Raw genomic sequence first — 18,200 nt, 5'->3', positions numbered from 1 at the left:
CAAATCGGATTTTCCGTATTTTGTATTCATGTACATTAGTTCATAAGAACCATTTTCGATTGTTATTTAGCTACAAATCAGTAAGCCAGTGTATATTTATGGAATCATAAAATAATTTTGTATTCATGTACATTAGTTCATAAGAACTTCTGTATAATGCTTTTTATGAATTAATTTTATTATTAAATAATTTATGAGCTTTTTATGAGCCTCATATTCTACAGTATAAGATATACCCAATTGGAATGACTTCCATTCAATCTATACAAGTAGTTTAGACCACTCAGGATTTTTATTTTTTATTTTTTTATTTATTTATTTATTTATTTTTCTTCTGTATATATAATATAAATGTATTTGGTATGCGTTTGATGCGCTGTGTATGACATTTAAGAAACAGCTAAAAGATTATATCTTTATTGTAACTGAAAATAGCCAGTGTATATTTATGGAATCATAAAATAATTTTGTATTCATGTACATTAGTTCATAAGAACTTCTGTATAATGCTTTTTATGAATTAATTTTATTATTAAATAATTTATGAGATTTTTATGAGCCTCATATTCAACAGTATAAGATATACCCAATCTAGAGTTTATATATTTAAAAGTCCCGCCCCAAGCATCTTGGAAATGTGGGACAGCGTACCACAGGTTGGTGGGGGCCATATGGCTCACAGCCAGTGTTATAAGAACAGGACGCATCACTGATGTGCACTGAGAAGAAATTTCAACTGAAGCTGCACCGCTATACACACTTGAAGTTATAATGGTAAGTGATGTTATTATTATTATTATTATTATTATCATAATTATTATTACTATTATTATTATTATATTTATACATATTGCATTTTTTATTTTATTTATTTATTTATTTATTTTATTTTACAAATATGGCTCTGAAGGCTGTTTAAATATGTGGTAATAGCGACATGTTAATATTTCAAACCTATTGGACAGTTGCAAAGCGCAGTATGAACTCATATGTGAAATGCATCGCTAAACAGCAACATCAATGTGGGTATACCCACATTGATGTTGTTGTTTAGCGATGCATTGTAACACATAGAACATATAGTTTTAATAATGTGGCTGTCTGAATGTTATTTAAATATGTGGTAATAGCGACATCTAGTGGTTCATTTTGGGAATGCGCCAACACATTATTTCAACTAATTCGTTTGATAGATATTAACCGTCTCTCATTTTCATTATTGGTTCAGAGACAGACAATGCAGAACATCAACAGCAAAAAATTATTATTATTATTATTATTATTATTATTATTATCATAATTATTATTATTATTATTATTATTATTATTATTATTATTATATTTATACATATTGCATTTTTTATTTTATTTATTTATTTATTTATTTATTTTATTTTACAAATATGGCTCTGAAGGCTGTTTAAATATGTGGTAATAGCGACATGTTAATATTTCAAACCTATTGGACAGTTGCAAAGCGCAGTATGAACTCATATGTGAAATGCATCGCTAAACAGCAACATCAATGTGGGTATACCCACATTGATGTTGTTGTTTAGCGATGCATTGTAACACATAGAACATATAGTTTTAATAATGTGGCTGTCTGAATGTTATTTAAATATGTGGTAATAGCGACATCTAGTGGTTCATTTTGGGAATGCGCCAACACATTATTTCAACTAATTCGTTTGATAGATATTAACCGTCTCTCATTTTCATTATTGGTTCAGAGACAGACAATGCAGAACATCAACAGCAAAAACAGATCTTATTCTTCTGATGATGATGATGATGCTTTGCCAAGTTATCAAACCTCTCAAAGTAAGCTATGTCTATAAATGACATTGACGCGTTTTTATTTATATTTCAAGTTTAAATAGTATGAAATTATAGTCAAGGTCTACAATTTGTTCATTTTTAAAAGATTAAATAGTATGAACGTACAACAGTCTGGATACATTGATAAGTAATTATTAAATAGTAATTATTAAATAATTATTATTTTCTCATTTTTATTTCCCCCGATTTGACAGTGATCACAAATACAGAGAATTTCGATTTGTCTGTTGATAGTCCCTTTGGCTTAGACTTCAGCGCTATACCGGATTTTAATAATATTTTGGAATTGGCGCCAGATTGTGAGTAACATGATATCTTTATTTATTTTTTATTTTATTTTATTTTATTTTTTTTTTATTTTTTATTTTTTTTTTATTTATTTATTTTTCCACGGCTAAAGAATTAAAAATAAACCTTGTACAGTTGTGCTGATTTGTTGTCAACTGTACACACTTTATATTCTCAGTAATGAATCGCTTTTTCATGTTATTCTAATTTTATACCGTATGTAATATTTATTTTTTTCATTTTTTCACCGGCTAAAGATGCCACAAAAATGGATGATGCGACGGCTGATGGTATTCTACGGGATATATTGAACAAACCTGATTATTGTCACAACACCTCTATACAGAACAGCAATGTTGTTGATGAGCAACCGTTTTTCCCACACGCTACAGGGGGTCGTGCTAAAACATTCGAATATAAAGCAGGTGTGTAATCAAACACTGTTATATGGTATATTGTTATGCGGTTATTTAAATACTGATTTACAGGCAGATGCGTTTATATTTATTTTATAATATATGTATTACAGATGATGCTGTAGCAATGCGCTATGCACCGACGATACCAACATGCAGTGATACAGTAGCGCAAATACACCGTCTTAGTACAAGCGGGAAAATATCAAAACGCACAACCGCCGCTGAAACGGAAAGCCATCAATTCGCAGCAGCAGGTGTGTAATCAAACACTGTTATATGGTATATTGTTATGCGGTGATTTAAATACTGATTTACATGCAGAGTCGTTTATATTTATTTTATAATATATGTATTACAGATGACGCTGTAGCAAGACGCTATGCTCCTTTGATACCAACAGTCAGTGATACATGCGCGCAGATACACAGGCCTAGTACAAGCGGGAAAATATCAAAACGCACAACCACCGCTGAAACGGAAAGCCATCAATTCGCAGCAGCAGGTGTGTAATCAAACACTGTTATATGGTATATTGTTATGCGGTGATTTAAATACTGATTTACATGCAGAGTCGTTTATATTTATTTTATAATATATGTATTACAGATGACGCTGTAGCAAGACGCTATGCTCCTTTGATACCAACAGTCAGTGATACATGCGCGCAGATACACAGGCCTAGTACAAGCGGGAAAATATCAAAACGCACAACCGCCGCTGAAGCGGAGAACCATCAATTCGTAACGCCGGCAATTGTACATAAGGGCGTTGCTAGGTCATCAGTTATGGCTGTGCATAACGGCTGTATCGTCCCGAACAAACGAAAGCCAGCTCGACCAAGAACGAATGAGAGAAGTCATAATTCAACATTTACAGATCTGAAAAGAAAATTGTCGTATTCCGAAAATGATAAGCCACAACGGAGAAGGATCGCGTTACAAACTGTATCATGCGTAAGTAATGATGTTGCTGTAACATCAAAACACACAGCGTTTAACACTGCAGACCGGGATGTCGCTGGTAATACAAAGACTGTAAAGGTTAAGAGGGCATCGCGTCTCTCAAGAAGTAATGTTAAGCAATTGTCGCAATCCGCTGTAATCACAATTCCAGATACACAGGTTTGTTCTGAAACAGAAACAAGGCACATAGCAGGCATTGGTTTGTTATCAAATATTGACTCAAGAAGTAATGTTAAGCAAATGTCGCAAGCCGATGTCATTACTATTACCGATACACAGGATTGCTCTGAAACAGAAACAAGACACATAGCTGGCAATCCTGTGATATCAGATATTGATGACATAAATGGGCAAGAGCTTATTACAAACTGTGTAGAGTCAACGACACAAGATCCGCAGAATAGTTCTGATGAAGTATTATCAGCCGTTGCAGGAATACCTGGTGATACTACAACGGTTGATTGTGTAACATCAATGCCCAATATTTTTACAACGACAGCCCTGGTACACGCATCGGCTGATGCTTGTGTACCGGCGCGAGGGCTAGTTCCCGACATAGTTGATGAATGTCAAAATTCAGAACAATTAGGCCAAGACGCTGAAATACAATTTTACGCGTTGTTGGGTAAGATACGTGAAGATGTTGAGAACATGGGTGTAAAAGCCGGATACTTGTTAAAACACATTAAAGGTGTGTGCCACGGTAGTAAATGTAAACAAGACATTGTTAAAGAAGTTGTTGAGACGTATATGAATGTCATGTCAAAATACATAGATCGGTCGGTTAAGACAACTGAATTTATTAAAGCCAACATGCATCATTTTGCAGAAATAAATGAAACTGATCCGTGACTAGTCATGCTAGGCAATGGTTTGAAACGTGTTTTAAATTTAAATGCCTGTAAAAAAAAAAAAAAAACCACGAATTAAACCTTGTTTAACATACAAGATCTCACAGTTATTCCGACGCGCAAAGGTGAAACAGGCTGTAACAACATTAACCAGATTGAGAAAGCGCAAGCGGCACAGGGAACATGTGGTAGGCGGTACGCAGAGTGCAATGTATGTAGATATAGATCAATCGCCACCCCAAGCATTACCGAATGACGAATCACAGGCTGACAATATTGAGCGCAATGCAAGCCCCATATATGATGATGCAGACGGTGTTGAGTCACCCGGTAATGACGAAGGTCGGCAACATGTATACTTAGAGGCAATTAACAGTTATGAACGACAACGACCGCATTTCAGAGCCGTTGAGTACCACAGTCACTATCGGTTTGTTAATTTGGACAGGGTTACATCATTTGTAGAGGGGGTTCGAGCCATTCATACGGCTATACAGGCCATGCTCGATGGTGTCCTTGCGGGTGTGGATCCGGCCGACCGCGTTCAGCTTAGATTGGAGGGGGGTGGGTTACACAATGCCATCTATTCGCATCGTAAGCCGCAAGAAACATTAGACGCTGCCAGTTTTTTGAATCAGATTACAAACACGCTTCAAAGTAACGCTGAATTCTTATTATCCACAGGTTTAAGATTTGTGATCAGTATTTTTAGAAACAGATCAGGGTCTGGCTTGACTGGGCGTAGTTTACAACGCCTGCCCCAAAGTTTAATAATAAATAAGAGAAAGAGATACCTCTATGACTACAGAAGCATAGGTAATAACCTGTGTTTGGCAGCTAGCGTCTGTAAACTTCTGGATAAAGGTAACAATGCCGATGACCATGTAATACAGGAGAGAGCGATCCAACTACATAAAGCTTTGAATCTGCCGCTTGATAAAGCGGTCAGCTTTAGCGATGTTGCAATTTTTGAAAATTATTTAAATGTCTCAATCAATCTCCTCTATTATAGTCAAAATGATTGGAAATACTACAGTACGGACAGTCGTTACAAAGACACGCTGTTTGTGCTATATCACGATTGTCACTTTTATGGGATACTCGATATCAAAGCGTTTCTTGGAGCCCGATATTATTGCATCCGTTGTCATAGCGCTTACCATCATAAAAATAATCACGATTGTCTTTTCTTTTGTAAGGCTTGTCACAGGCCGGATTGTATTGACGATGGTGTGACAGCTTTAAGGTGTTCGTTGTGTAGGGTATTTTGTCGATCAAACGAGTGTTTAGAGCGACACAAAGCTTTAGCTCTTGATCACAAAATATCCTGTCTTGAACATGTATATTGTGACAAGTGTTGTCTCTACAGGCGAACAGATCATAACTGCCGAGGCCTAAAGTGTCCCATTTGTAAGGTGTTCGTTGATGGTTTTTCGAACCATTTGTGCTATATACAAACCATCAAGCCGGAAGAGCCCACAAAGAAATACATCTTTTATGATTTTGAGTGTATGCAGGAGACAGGTGTGCACATACCAAACTACTGTTACGCTTTAACATTAATGGGGGAGAAAGACTGGGAGTTTAAGGGTGTTGCATGTATCGAAGACTTTGTAAAGACATTCATGAAACCAAAATTTGAGCATTACACATTCATAGCCCATAATGCAGGTCGCTATGATGCATATTTTGTGCTGCGCCAGCTGATTAAGGAGAAATTAAAGATTGAATTATTATCTAGAGGCGGCAACATAATGTGCATCACGGTAAAAGATTTGAAGATAAGATTTATCGACTCTTTAAATTTTTTACCCATGCGGCTTAGCAAGTTACCAAAGGCGATGGGGTTTGACGGTACCAAAGGTTATTTCCCACATTTTTTTAACACCGCTGATAACCAAAATTACATAGGAACTATGCCGTCAATAGAGTATTTTGGTCCACAATACATGATGCCTGATGAATTATCTGAGTTTACAGCTTGGTATAAACAGTGTGTACACAAACCGTTTAACTTTCAAAAAGAGCTCGTACGATATTGTAAAGACGATGTGAAAATATTACAAAAAGCTTGTGATGCTTTCAGATCTGCTGTTATAGCCATGACAGAACAGGAGTTTCTAATAACAAAGAAAAAAAAAAAGGTTGTGGTTAAACGTCACATCGAGGCTTTTCAATTAGTTACGTTGGCGAGCGTATGCATGGCCATGTACCGGTGTAAATTTTTACAGGAAAAGACACTGGCGCTTGTACCGGGTGATAACTATCACAAGACGCAGAAGCGTTACTCAACGCCCGCCATACAGTGGTTAATGTACATAGAACACAAAGAAGGGGTGAGTATAAGACACGCTTTACAAGGGGGTGAGAAGAAAGTTGGTAAATACAGCCTGGATGGTTATGCCGTGATTAACGGAACACCCACTGCATTTGAATTCCAAGGTTGTTTTTACCACGGCTGTGGTGCTTGTTACAACGCCGATGATAAAAACAAACTGACTAAAACGACCTACGGTCAATTACACCACAAGACGCAGGTAAAGTTGCACTACCTTAAACGTTGTGGATTTCAGATACGTGAAATCTGGGGTTGTGAATGGAAGTCTATGCTAGATTCTGACGCGGATCTACAGGCTTTTCTGAAGGGTAAAGATTTACCCGAACCCTTGGAGCCACGTGATGCTCTTTATGGCGGGCGCACAAACGCCATAAAGCTGTATCACAAAACAGGCTGTGATGAAAAAATACACTATTTTGATTTCACCAGTCTCTATCCGTATGTTAATAAAACCAAAACGTATCCTATACAGCACCCACGCATTATTTATAAGGACTTTGGTGATGTTACAAAGTATTTCGGTTTTGCCAGGGTTAAAGTTTATCCACCTCGTGGCCTATTCTTTCCGGTTCTGCCAGTTAAAATGGGCGGCAAGTTAATGTTTCCATTATGTCGCACATGCGCTGAGTCTGGACAGACTGAGCCGTGCGTTCATGATTCAGAAAAACGTGCGCTCATCGGTACATGGTGTACCGTGGAACTAAACTTGGCTGTAGAAATGGGGTACAAGGTATGTAAAATCTATGAGGTGTGGCATTTTGATGAGAGATCTGACAAATTGTTTTCAGGCTACATTAAAACGCACCTCAGGGATAAACAAGAGGCCTCTGGTTATCCCGAATGGTGTACAGACGCCGAGAAACGCCAAGAGTATATAGACGCCTATCAAAAGAATGAAGGCTTGTCTTTACGACCCGAACACATAGAAATCAACCCCGCTAAAAGACAAATTTCAAAATTGTTTTTAAATTCCTTATGGGGTAAATTTGGTCAACGTAGCAACATGCCCAATACGTGTCTAGTGACCGACCCCGACAAACTTTTTGAATACGCGTTCTTACCGTACTATGACGTGTCCGCTTTGGATTTTATTGACGATGATACAGTTATGGTAAATTGGAAGTATGCCAAAGACCATTACACCAGGGGTGCAATTTCAAATGTAACTATAGCCATCTTTACAACGGCTTATGCCCGTGTTGAACTGTACAAACTACTGTATAGATTACAAGATAGATGTCTTTATCACGACACCGATTCTGTAATTTTTGTCAGTAGACCCGGTGACTGGAGCCCGCCATTGGGTGATTATTTAGGTGAGTTGACCAGCGAACTGCCCACAGGCACCCATATAACAGAATTTGTCTCAGCCGGTCCCAAGTCATACGGCTATCGACTAAACAACGGAAAGACCTGTTTAAAAGTTAAAGGTATAACGCTCAATGTTGATAATGCGCAGCACGTTAACTTTGACAGCCTGAAAGAACTGGTCTTAGATTATCCTTTAAACCCCGAAGGCGATGACCAGAAAAAGGTTGTGATCCGTCAACCCGGTATAGTACGTGTGAAAAAGTGCTGGCAGATAGAGACGCGTACTTTGCAGAAGACGCAAAGGTGTGTTTATACTAAACGGTCTCTTACGGACAACTTCACAACACTGCCGTTTGGCTATTAAGATGGACACCAGATTTCAACACCCTTTCTCATGTATTTTAGCGGGGCCGTCCAATTCGGGTAAAAGTTATTTTGTCAAAACGCTGTTGCAACACGCTGCAACACATATGACTCATGTACCTGATAATGTTGTTTGGTTTTACACCTGTTGGCAACCTATATACGACCAACTTCTGCGTGATTACCCCTGTACGCGCTTTATAGAGGGGTTACCAGAGTCTTTTAGCGATGATCAACTTTTTCCCCCTGATAAGGTTAATTTAACAGTGATTGATGATTTGATGGACGCGGCAAGTAATAATTCTGAGGTTGAGAAGGCTTTCACAAAGTATGTACATCATCGTAATCTCAGTATCCTGTACCTTGTCCAAAACATATTTTGTCAAGGTAAAAAGAGCAGAACTATACATTTAAACACAAAATATATGGTCCTGTTCAAAAACCCCAGGGATAAAATGCAGGTGGGCATTCTGGCTAGACAAATGTACCCATCGAAACATCGTTTTTTTCTCGAATCCTATGAATCCGCGACGGCTGCCCCTTATGGGTATTTGCTGGTTGATTTAAGAAACAACGCTCTTGACGATTATCGTTTACGAAGCGGCTTATTCCCACCAGACAAGCCTGTCGCTTTTGTCATTAAGAAGCGTGGTTCTATAAAGCTATAACAGTACAACCTTTAGTCATTTGTTGCCATTCTAACAACGGTGAACATGTCGGGGCGGATAAGACGTAATTGGGTGCTTTTAAAAACGTTAATTAAAGCAACACCAATCCAAAGAAATGCTATTTTATCCAACGCTTCAAACGATTTAGTCACGGCCATTTGTGAGATAGCGCTCAACACGCTTAAAGGCAAAATACCGCTGTCTCAACGACATACGTAAAACAGCAACGCACGGTCTAGATGTAGAGATCGTGAAAATACTACAGAATAATGATTTATCAGAATATGAAAAAGCAAAGCGATATACAATGTTGTTGCAGAGATACCTGGTGTTGAGTAAGCAGGCTGATAGTGAAATGTCAACTTTAGCTCTTTTATCACCCGTTGCAAAATCTGTTGATGAATCAAATAATACGACACAGCCTATTGCCCCCGATGCTGTTTATCATGAGCTTTTGAGCGGTGTTAATGACCGGTATAAGAAAAACTGTGAAATACTATTGAGTAAAATGACACGCTCTAAACACATCACAGACTGGAACAGTAAAGGGGAGTTTCTGTACAAAGGCGTCACTGTGCCTGGTTCCAACATGTTAGATTTAATAAGAAGCATCACGCAAAGTAACGGTGTGTCGATCCGTAATATACCGAATGGTTGGCCTGAATTTATGCGGGCTATGTCTGAATTGAATATTCCCTCAACCGTCATAGCCAATGCGGGGAATAGAATGTGTTTAGAACGATTAAAAGCTGAGATGCAGGATGACTCTGATGGCGCTGTGACATCGCCCATGTCGTTACAAACCCTTAACAAAGGGCGAATAAATGTTTTAAGTCCCCCAGGTTTAACAACACCGCATGGTTACTTACTGCCTAGGAAAAGATCCGTAAATCTATTTCAGGATTCACAGTGGCTGAAACTATAACATATAACTAATTTATATTATTTTTATACACTGTATTTTGTGTTGGTATTTTGCGCCACAATGTTTAACTTATGTCAATAATATTTTATGTAATGTTTTAAATTCATCTTTACCGTGTTATATATATATATATATATACATATATCAATAAAATATGCTTATGCTTTATAAAACAACGTTTTGTTCTTTGTTTCTATTGCTGTAAACGGAAGAAATTTCAAGCACACGATATAAAGTTTAATACGTTGTTTATTAGAAAAACATCATAGGTATGATGCGTTGTACATAAAACGTATCAAACAGAATGTTGATTACAAGTTACACAAACAATACAACGTTGTGCGTAACACGCTTCACACACAGCGTTGTGCGTGAAACGTTTTATGTACAACGTGTCAAGTTATGACACGTTGTACATAAAACGTTTCACGCACAACGCTGGTTACAAGTTACGCAATTCTGTATATATCTATATGCATAATGATTCAGACAATGGCTTCTTGGTAGTCGTCTTACAAAATTTGAAACAAAACAATCATTACGTTTTGTGTCATCACTAAAACGGGCCAGTACATCCACATATTTGTATTTTTTACACATGTAAAATATAAAGTATATGCAATATTGACCGCAAACGGTACTGTTAAAATTTTGCAACTGCATATTTTGGTGATAAACACTTTTTGAATTCAAGTTTAAAAAATGTATTATTGCCTTTGGGAATAGGGGGCTGTCAGGGGCTAACCCGTAAGAATCAAAAAAGTAACATTCACGTTGTTCGTTAAAATAAGCGGCCAACCAGTGCTCACCCGGCTGCCCGCTGCTATGCGTATTGATTACAAACGCGCAGGGATATTGCAACAGTTTACTGACCGGTAACATATCGCACGGATACGTTCCTTTAAAAACATGCCTTGTGCTTTGCACGGCGTACAGAATACAGTTTATCTGTAATGTGTTCATTTTTTCAGCAGCGTAGTGTTAGTTTATTTCATTTATAGATAATCGTACAGCACATCGCGCCTTTGATTAATCTCGATGATGTTATCAAATAGAGCGTATATTATCACATTGACTGTCCGGTCCAACGCTTCTGCAAAGCGGAATTCGGCACGTAGATTGCCTGTTCTTATCAGGGAAAGGTGTTCTCCACACTCCTGTTCTGGTGAAAGGTCAAAAGCGAATAGCGTGTAGCCCCTGAGGTACTCTTCGCGGTCAATCAGTATACCATTGTCAGATTTCTGCTTATTTGTGATTTGTATGAGTGACATATACTCTCTTACAGCATTACCGCTTTCAAAGTCGGGTTGAAATGGCTTGGCGGGGTGCGGCGTTCCATCCAGATAAAGGGACGCAAAACTTACATTTTTATGTTCAAAGCACAGGGGGTTCCGGTTATGGATTCCTGAAAATGATTCGTTATCCACGAAACCTGCTATAACTGTTTTCGGTACTTGTCCTAAAAATAAATTTTCTAGATTAAATACTCTACTGCCTGTTGGTACGCTGTAGATTTTCATCCCAACGCGGTCAATCGCGTATTTCGCGTTACCGTTTAACAGAGCCTGCGCGTGCCCAATCCGCACGGCCGGTGAGACCTGAACTCTTTTCACGAACAGGGATGCAGCTGTGATCTGTATTTTAAAGGCATCCGCCTCAGACGACATCAAGCAGAATGCGTCTTTGTTTCTGGTTAGTTTAATCTTCAGATCAACGGCGTTTAAAATTAGTTTATGTTGATGGAAGAGGTCGCAGTGAAGCGGGCCTAGCAGTTCAACAGTGCGACTCTGCACTGTTGCGCCTGCTCGTTTTTTGAATCCCGTATTCGGGCCGTCCAGCGCCGTGTTGTTAAATTCACCATCCACATCTTTGTAAAATAGTCCTGTTGTGTGTTTTGTTGACAATGCGTCCGAGCTGTAATTTAATATAGTCTCAATGTACGCGCGGTATGCGTAAAGATTGTTGGATTGTGATATGAGCCTGTCGCCCAAAGTTACATCCACTTGGTTGAATAAAGTCGCTATTGGGTAATTAATAAGCGCGACCCGCGCACCTTGCGGTATCGGCGTGTTATCGGTTCGTACGATCTTACATGTCACGTACAACAGCGTATTGTTCAGATCGTAGTAGTGTTCACCGCTGGCTGCTATATAAAATTCAAGCGGAGCTGTGTCGGATAACGCCGCTAAAGGTTGAACTTCGACGTATAGACTTTTCTCTATGCTAGTTTGTGTCGGGGGCACGTCAAAAAGATCCAGCTCTGTTTTTGCACATTCAACGGATTCGTGGTGTATGAAAGACATGTTTAAAAAATATCACCAACGGCACTCTTCGGCTTTCTCTTCTTCTTTGAGTTGCGTCGTCTCTGTTTTTTATTTAAAAAGGGTATGTCCCAAGGCGGAAGCGTTATCACACGCTTCCGTTTTCTTTTAGACACGCCTTTTCTTGTATATATTAGTCCTGAACCGTCTTGCTTTGCTTGGTTCGCCTCGTGTATCTTATTCACAACGGCCGTTGTGGCTTGCCCGATAACATCTTTCGCTATATTACGAACCGCTGTCTTCATATGCGGTTTAGCCAACTCTAAACCTCTCCGGAAAAGAGGAACAGCTTTTCTGAAAAGACTTCGAAAAATACCGCCTAAACCGCAGCCGTACATGTATGCGCTGCCGTGAAAACCTGGTAATCCATTACCGGCTTGAGATTTATAATATTGCGCATAGAGTCCCGGATCGCCATAATTTTTTACAGCGACCATTCTGCTTAGTTAATAAAATTCAGTTTTGCGGCGCCTGAAGTGTAGCTTCACGATCGCTTTCCCAAACTTAAATGCCATGTTCTCGTTTTGGTCGTTCTTTATCTCTATGGCTATCGTGTCAAAATGTGTTTTGCACAATGGTACGTAATCGGGTTTCTCGTATCGTATTGTGACAACCTCATTGTTATAACCCTTCATTTCAACAGTGCGAAGTAGCGGTACATAACTATCCCCGACCCGTTGGTGTTCGATAATGTCTGTGTACACGTACATCGTATATTGGCCGCCTTTGATGTCGGCGCATGGTTTAGAAATATTAGTTTTAGGTTGTAAACCCAGTATCCATGTCAGCTTAGAACCGGCGTGGATTTGATACAACAGTTTACTGTCACATGTTACAACGCGTGCAAATGGGTCATACGTTAGTCTTAATCCAACGTCCAGTTTCAGTTGTACAATTTCAGCGTTGATTACGTTCAGTAACGCTTCGATTGTTTCATAAAAACCGGGTTTAATGCACAAACTCGCGACTCTCGCCACCGGCTGTTCCGCCGTTCCATCCCATGATAATTGCAGTCTACAATCTTGTAAATCCAATGTATTCCACGTATGCGGGTATTGTATCTCAGTAAGTGCCACTGCCCATTCGCCATTTAAGTCTATCGGTTTAGCCAACTTTGTCGTATAGTTAGAAATCTTATTTTGCGGGAAGGTAACAGCCGATGCGTTGCTGGGTAAGGTTATGTAGAACGACTTGTCATCCATCGCTCGTCTTGTTAGATACTGATGATCTTTATATGTCTTTTATCACCGATGCTGCGACCCAACTGTTAAATTTTGCGGGGTAACCGCGCCACTTGACTAACGCGTATTTACGGCCTCTGACCGTCTTATTTTTTAAAATCTTTTCCACTTTGTAAACTCTGTTATAGTTTTTTGGTATGCTTTGAAGCTCTTCGGGGTAAAAACTACCTGTTATAACTTCACCATACAGATCTGTCAACTTATAAAGCGGTTTAATCCCTTTAGTGTTCACACTATGTACAACAAAAATCTCCTCAGAAAAGCTCTGTTCGTAACCTTTCTGAAATATGTCCTTATATTTAGAAATACGGACGTGGTCACCGATTCCTAAACAAACTGGTGCTTTCTTACTTCTAAAGTAATCACCGTAAGTCGTTTTGAAGACACTCAATGCGTTAGAGTCATTCACATCGTTTGGAGCGCACTTAATCGTTCTATGGTATGTGTTATTATAGCTGCGTATGAAATCTTGTAAAACGTCTATATATCTGTAGGTATTCTTTGCCGTGAAATAGCGCCACATGCGTGTTTTTAAAGTCCTATTGAAGCGCTCTATAACAGCCGCTTTCACATCGTTATTGGTCGTGAAATGATTTATACCGTATTTTTCTAACACCTTTTTTAGGTTTCTGTTTAGAAACTCTTTACCATTATCGGTTTGTAGCTTCATCGGCACATCACCGCGCTGGAATATTTTTTCAAAAGCATTTGCGACCGTTGCTGCATTCTTAGCGGTCAGACTTTCACCCCACACCCTCTTACTGAATATATCGATGATTGTTAATATGTATTTAACGCCATCGTTGTATTTTGACAAATCTATCAGCGAGACCAAATCGCATTGCCACTGTTGGTTTATACCCGATACACAAATCATGTTCCTTTTATAGTTTTTTCTTGCTGGCTTGTGCAGCGTGTATGCGTCTTGTTCTTGTAACCACTTTCTTACGTCGGATCTTTTAAATTTATTTTTAACCGACCCATAATATTTATCGATGCCGCTAAAACTACCTGGTTTTAACACTGTGTAATATGCATCTTTCATCCGCCTGATTTGACGCGCCGCGTTGCGTGACATTCTGCGACTGGTGCTGCTTGACACTCTGCGACTGGTGTTACGCGACAATTTTTAATACGTTTTAATATCGAACACTATCAATTTATATAAAATTTAATATAAAATTTTATATTAAGCGATATAAAACACTATCATTTAATATTAAAAGGGGGCGGGGCCTAGGAGAAGTGGGTGTGGTACCTGTCAAGTTTGACAGAAAGGTTGACTTTATCTACTCCAGTGATACAACTTCCTCTACCGTCTGTTCCTTATCACGGGACCTCTCTGGATCAGCAACCTTCTTACAATGGGACGAATGAACCCAAGTCTCTCTCTCGGCAACTTTCAATGCTGTAGTGCTAGTCAATAAGACTTGGTATGGTCATTCCCATCTGTCAATAAGGCAACCTGAGCGTAGAAAATTCCGTATCATTACATAATCCCCAGGTTCAATGTCATGACAATTACTATCTGGTAAATCAGGAATCACCAACTTCAAATTATCATTTTGATTCCTTAGCTGTTTACTCATGTTAATCAAGTATTTTACAGTCACTTCATTGTTACACTTCAAATCATCCTGAGGGTTAATCATAACATGCGGTTGTCGACCAAACAAGATTTCAAAGGGAGACAGATTAAGAGGGGACCTGGGAGTGGTTCTGATGCTGTATAGTACAATTGGTAAAGCTTCTGGCCACGTCAATCCTGTCTCTGCCATAACTTTGCTCAGTTTATTTTTAATAGTGCTGTTCACTCTTTCCACCTTCGCACTCGCCTGTGGACGGTATGGAGTGTGCAGCTTGCTATCAATTCCCATCAACTTACACATTCCTTGAAAGACATCACCTGTAAAATGGGTACCCCTATCACTTTCAATTATTCTAGGGATACCATATCTACATACAAATTCCTGCACAATTTTCTTAGCAGTAAACATAGCGGTATTTGTGGCCGCAGGAAATGCTTCGACCCAATTTGAGAATACATCTATACAAACAAGTACATATTTCAAATTTCGACAAGGGGGTAATTGAATAAAGTCAATCTGTATTACCTGAAAAGGTCCGCCTGTAGGTGGGATATGAGATGGTTCTGTTGGTATTGCCTTTCCGATATTCTTTCTCAAGCATGTAAGGCATGACATTGCTCTCTTACTTGCATGAGATGAAAATCCTGGGGCGCACCAATATGCTCTTACCAACTTGCACATTCCTTTCTTGCCCAGATGAGTCAGCCCGTGAGCTGCCTCAGCTAAACATGGGAGATATGCTCTGGGGGCCACCGGTTTACCTTGTCCATCCGTCCAGAGTCCTGAGGTCTCCTGGCCATATCCCTTTGCCTTCCAGACTGCCTTTTCCTGTGTGGAACGCAAATTTTGCATCTCACACAACTTCTGTGTGTTGATGGTATTAAATACCATCAGTTGTGTGGTGTCTGTCTGTCTGGGGGTCCCAGCTGCTAACTTAGCAGCTTCGTCTGCTCGGCTGTTACCAAGTGATACTGGGTCCTGGCTATATGTGTGTGCTTTACACTTGATAACAGCCACTCTGTCGGGTTCCTGTATCGCTGTTAGAAGCCTTTTGATGTGAGCTGCATGCGCTACCGGTGTACCAGCTGCCGTCATTAAATTTCTGAGGCGCCATAGGGCTCCGAAATCATGGACTACCCCGAATGCGTATCTAGAGTCGGTGTAGATATTGGCTGATTTGCCCTTAGCCAATTCACATGCTCTGGTTAGGGCGACCAGTTCAGCAACCTGGGCTGAGTGAGGTGGGCCTAGCGGTTCCGCTTCTATGGTGCCTTGGTCATCTACGACTGCGTATCCAGTACACAAGTCTCCCGAGTCTGACTGTCTGTGACAACTACCGTCCGTGTAGAAAGTTAGATCTACATCTTCCAGTGGGTTGTCACTGATGTCAGGCCTTGCGGTAAAATTTTGGGTCAAATATTCCATACAATCATGTGTGTCCTCCTTTGTATTAAATTCTCCTTCCCCACCACTCTCATCCTCCACCCTTTGTGCCTGTCCAGGCACACCTGGGAGATATGTTGCAGGATTTAATGCACTGTATCTCCTTATGGTGATGTTTACGGGGGCCATTAGTGCCAATTCCCATCTTGTAAACCGCGCTGATGAGACGTGCCTGGTTTGGGCAGAATTTAGCAAGGCTGACACTGCATGTGGTGTATGAATTGTGAGGTTGTGACCTAGCACTACATCTTCGCTTTTCGTTACTAGCAATGCTATCGCAGCAACGCTTCGCAAGCATGTGGGGAGGGATCGCGCTACCGTATCTAGCTGAGCGCTGTAGTATGCTACTGGCCTGCTGGCATCACCGTGCTTTTGGGTTAAGACGCCTGCCGCGCAACCAGCACTTTCTGTTCCGTACAGCTCAAAGGGTTTCCCATAGTCTGGCATACCCAATGCTGGTGCCTGTGTTAGGCACTGTTTAAGTCTCTCAAATGCCATCTCGGACTCGTCTGTATGCGAAATCCGATCAGGTTTGTTTGAGGAGACCATCTCCTGCAAAGGTAACGCTAGAATGGAAAACCCTGGGATCCAGTTACGGCAATACCCACACATTCCTAAAAACGTTCTGATCTGTTGCTGGGTTTGTGGCAGAGTCATGTCTCTAATTGCTTGAATTCTATCAGCGGTCAGGTGTCTCAATCCTTGTGTTAGACAGTGTCCCAAATATTTTACCTTAGTTTGGCATAATTGCAACTTGTCTTTGGAAACCTTGTGTCCTGTGTCTGAAAGATGAAACAGGAGCTGTTTCGTATCCTTCAGGGATGCTTCCAATGAATCAGAACACAGTAGTAGATCATCCACGTACTGTATTAATACTGATCCACTCTCTGGTTGGAAAGACTGTAAACAATCATGCAAAGCCTGGGAAAATATAATTGGACTGTCTATGAAACCTTGTGGTAATCGAGTCCATGTGTATTGGACTCCTCTGTATGTAAATGCAAACAAATATTGGCTGTCAGGGTGCAGAGGTACCGAAAAGAAAGCGGAGCAGAGGTCAATAACAGTGAAAAATTTCGCAGTGGGAGGGATTTGCATAAGGATGACAGCTGGATTTGGCACTACGGGGAACTGACTCTCAACTATTTTGTTAATCCCCCTTAGATCCTGCACTAGCCGGTAACCCCTCACCCCACTCTTTTTCACAGGGAAGATGGGACTATTGGCAGTGCTGGACGTTCTTACCAGAATGCCCTGTTGTAGCAAGCGCTCTATTACGGGATAAACTCCTAACTTCACCTCTGGCTTCAGAGGGTACTGTGGGATTTTTGGAGCTATCCTACCATCTTTTACTTGTACAACTACCGGAGCTACGTTTGCCATTAACCAGTGTCCTGTCCATCTTTAGTCCAAAGTGACTCTGGTATCTGGGATGTCATTTCTTCTACTTGGGATGGAGTCCTATTTGTCATAATGGTATGTGACATTAATTTTGATGGGGAGTCTAACATGTCTCGCACTTCCTGAGCGTGATTCTCAGGTATGTCCAAGAATACACCTTCAGGAGTACAATAAATGACGCACCCCATTTTACACAATAAGTCCCTTCCCAGGAGATTAGTCGGTGCCGATGCAGCCA

The 18,200-nt window shown here is 40.0% G+C and overlaps 1 protein-coding gene across 1 annotated transcript; it reads left to right on the top strand.

The window, feature by feature from the left end:
• The first annotated feature begins 2,028 nt into the window (after nucleotides 1-2,028).
• On the top strand, nucleotides 2,029-4,995 carry LOC134943549 (uncharacterized). Its single transcript, XM_063932329.1, has 5 exons — nucleotides 2,029-2,141; nucleotides 2,388-2,555; nucleotides 2,660-2,803; nucleotides 2,908-3,051; nucleotides 3,156-4,995. Exons 2-5 carry the CDS (start codon nucleotides 2,399-2,401, stop codon nucleotides 4,361-4,363), a joined length of 1,653 nt encoding a protein of 550 aa, XP_063788399.1. The 5' UTR covers nucleotides 2,029-2,141; nucleotides 2,388-2,398; the 3' UTR covers nucleotides 4,364-4,995.
• The last annotated feature ends 13,205 nt before the right edge of the window (nucleotides 4,996-18,200 follow it).

Source organism: Pseudophryne corroboree, chromosome 7, assembly GCF_028390025.1.
Source record: "Pseudophryne corroboree isolate aPseCor3 chromosome 7, aPseCor3.hap2, whole genome shotgun sequence".
NCBI lineage: Eukaryota > Metazoa > Chordata > Amphibia > Anura > Myobatrachidae > Pseudophryne > Pseudophryne corroboree.
Note: the sequence above shows the minus strand (reverse complement) of the source record. Positions and strands in the feature narration are given on the sequence as shown.